This window comes from Tupaia chinensis, unplaced genomic scaffold (assembly GCF_000334495.1).
Source record: "Tupaia chinensis unplaced genomic scaffold, TupChi_1.0 Scaffold000110_1, whole genome shotgun sequence".
Classification (NCBI taxonomy): Eukaryota; Metazoa; Chordata; class Mammalia; order Scandentia; family Tupaiidae; genus Tupaia; species Tupaia belangeri.
In genome coordinates, this window is record NW_006159574.1 from 2,624,214 (window position 1) to 2,627,127 (window position 2,914).

At 65.0% G+C, this 2,914-nt stretch overlaps 1 protein-coding gene across 1 annotated transcript in view; it reads right to left on the reverse strand.

Moving 5' to 3' along the window:
- The window catches only part of PTPRN2 (protein tyrosine phosphatase receptor type N2), a 447,003-nt gene that overhangs the window by 90,059 nt on the left and 354,030 nt on the right, over positions 1-2,914 (reverse strand). The window contains exon 15 of the mRNA XM_006143829.3: positions 19-216. Coding sequence (XP_006143891.1) covers positions 19-216 — 198 coding nt within the window. The remainder of the gene's footprint in view (positions 1-18; positions 217-2,914) is intronic.

Sequence of the window (2,914 nt, forward strand, 5' to 3'; positions counted from 1 at the left end):
GAGCCGCAGGAGCCTTACCAGGATCACGTGGCCGGTGGAGATGTCCATGTTGGGCTGAACAGGCTCCTCTGACCAGGACCAGGACGAGGTGCTCCGAGCCGAGGGGCTGGCCACGGGCCCGTCGCTGAGCTGGGACGAGACGCTGCTGATGCGGGAGGTGTGAGGGCCCTCGGGGCGGTCGGGTGGCCGCGGGGCCATGCGCTGGCGACACAGCTCCTGCAAGACAGCGAACCCGGCATCAGCGACCCCAGGCCCACCAGCCTGTGACCCTCCTCCTGCTCCATGGGAGTCACCTCTGGGCTGACCCCGTCCTGACCCTGTGCTCCCCATGGGCGTGTTCAGAGGCGCATGCAGCGGACAGCCTGGAGCTCGTGCAGGGCAGAGCAATCATGGGGCAGGCTGGGTCCAGGTGGAGTGAACCCACTCCCAGGCGCCAGCGATCCAGACAGCCTGGGCCCAGACAGCATGTCCCCACCGGACGCAGCGGGGAAGGTGGGGTCTCTCCTCTCACTAGAGCAGAGCCACAGGAGGCCAGAGGGCTGAGCATGGGCCCCAGAGACAGACCAGTGCCAAGTGAGAGGACAGGGACAGGGAGCTTACTCCGGTGCTTCTCAGCCACCCACAGCCACAGAGGCCGGCAGCAGGACACAGGCAGACCCCCACCCGAGGAGAGGGCTTTCTCCCTGAGGGGCACCCCAGGCCAAAGCTGGATTTCCAGGGGAATGTCGCTGAGAGGATGTGGTTACAGAGGTGGCGCCCACACCCTGAGTCAGTGCATTGGGTAGACTGTCCCCAGCCTGCGTGGGAAGCTGGGACCCTGGCAGAGCTGCGGGCCGGGGAGCCAGTCACCTTTGAGAGGTGGCCCGGGTGAACGCTGATGGCCCAAAGAGGTCCGCCCTGACTCGAGGGACTCAAAACAGAGCCATCCGAGCAGACGGAACGGAGGAAAGGCTTGTAAGAATCTGAGGAGGAGCAGCTGGTGACGCATTCGCGGGGACACGGGCTGAAGGGCTGCATGGCGCGTGGCCCTTCCTTTCCACCTAGTGGCACCCGGGGGAGGCCGGGCCGCCCGCCTGGCCCCTGGGTTTCCGAGACCCTGGCTGAAGGTGGCAACCCACCTTCAAGTCTCCACGCCCTCTCGCACTGGGCTGCCACCTTCTTTGACTTTAAAGATCTCAGCAAAGCCAGAGACACCACCCTCCCTAGCCGCTCTTGCAGGAGGGACAGCAGCAAGCCCACCCAGAGCTCGCCGGTGGTCCCCGGGAAAGCAAGCTGAGACCGATGAGTGTCAAACCAGCTTGTGCTTCCTGTGGGCCCGCCGCTGCGGGGAGGGGCACAGCGGAACCCACCTGTCCATCCTTCCCGCAGCGGCAGGAGGCTCTGGGGCCCAGATGGGGCCCGCCACCCCAACTGCCATGCGAGCTTGTCGGACCCCTGAAGGTCTCTAAGCCTGGGTGTTTCGCAGTAAAGTGGAAGCGATGACGCACGTGGCGAAGGCTGACTTTGCGTGTGCAGACAGCCAGCGCAGTGCTGGGACGGGAGAGCCTGCATACGGTCATCACCAGGAGGGCCGGGGCCCTCGGTGGCTGCCCCTCGCCTTGCAGAGGGGATGCTGCCCCAGGAGACAGTGGTGCTGTCCAGGGACCACCCTGTGACGAATCGCAGTAAAGTGGAAGCGATGACGCACGTGGCGAAGGCTGACTTTGCGTGTGCAGACAGCCAGCGCAGTGCTGGGACGGGAGAGCCTGCATACGGTCATCACCAGGAGGGCCGGGGCCCTCGGTGGCTGCCCCTCGCCTTGCAGAGGGGATGCTGCCCCAGGAGACAGTGGTGCTGTCCAGGGACCACCCTGTGACGAAGGCCCCTCTGCTGCTGCCCCGGCTGCCGCCGACAAGGGGCGTGTGGCTTCGTGGTGCTCGGCTCTGATCTGCTGCCGGGGGCCTCCTACTGACAGCTGGGGTGGGGGCTCGGGGCAGTGCAGGGGCCAGGGCGGGCTGCGGGGCTGACTGGGATGGAGGTCTTGTGCTGCCATGCGGGCCTCGCAGCCTCACGCCTGACAACCCGGTCGGGCGGGGCAGAGGTGGCCCTTGTGGGGTCCTGGGGCTGGCCACTCGGGGACACACACGGCCAGCTATCCGGAAAGATGGCAGCAGAGACCTGAAACTGGGACCCTGGACGAGAACGGTGAAACAGATTGCACGTTCGTTCCCCTCTAAGCATTGTGGACACACACACACACACACACACACACACGCCCCATGTGTTTTTCTAATTGCGGGGTCCAGGCCTTGAACTGTTTCAGTCAACCATGAGGGATCCAGCCACCTCATCCACAAGGCCACCCGTTGGCCTGAACACTATTCTCCTCCTCGACTTCCAGGACCGACGGCCTCCTCCTCGCACTCCTTCCCTCCTCCACCTTCTCCCCCCCTTCCCTCCCTCCCTTCCACCTGGAGTCCAGAAAGGCGGGTTTGAATCCCGGCTCAGCACTTACAGGCCTGTGAGCCTGGGCCAACTGCCTAACCCCCGCGTGCCCGTCTCCCCATCTGTGGGCGGTAGTACGAGGCGGTGGGAGGATGAGAGCAGGGGCCATGTTTAAAATGGCCTTCAGAGCTGTGCCAGGCACACACCGGGTGGCTGACGCTCCTGCCGCAGTCCTCCATGTGTCCAGCACCAGTGACCCAGTGCTCACTGGGTGCCAAGCACGGCTCGACACAGGGCCATGGACACCCAGCGCCCACTGTCCACCGCGAGCCCAAGGGGTGACGAGAAACAGGTGTGACAGTTTCGTGGGCAGGTCACCAGGGGCCTCCCTGAACGGGAGGTCATGGAAGGCTTGGTGCAGGAGGTGCCATCGGGCTGGATCCAGAGGCTGGGTGGCCGGGGTGGAATTCCTCCAGAGTGGAGCAGGAAT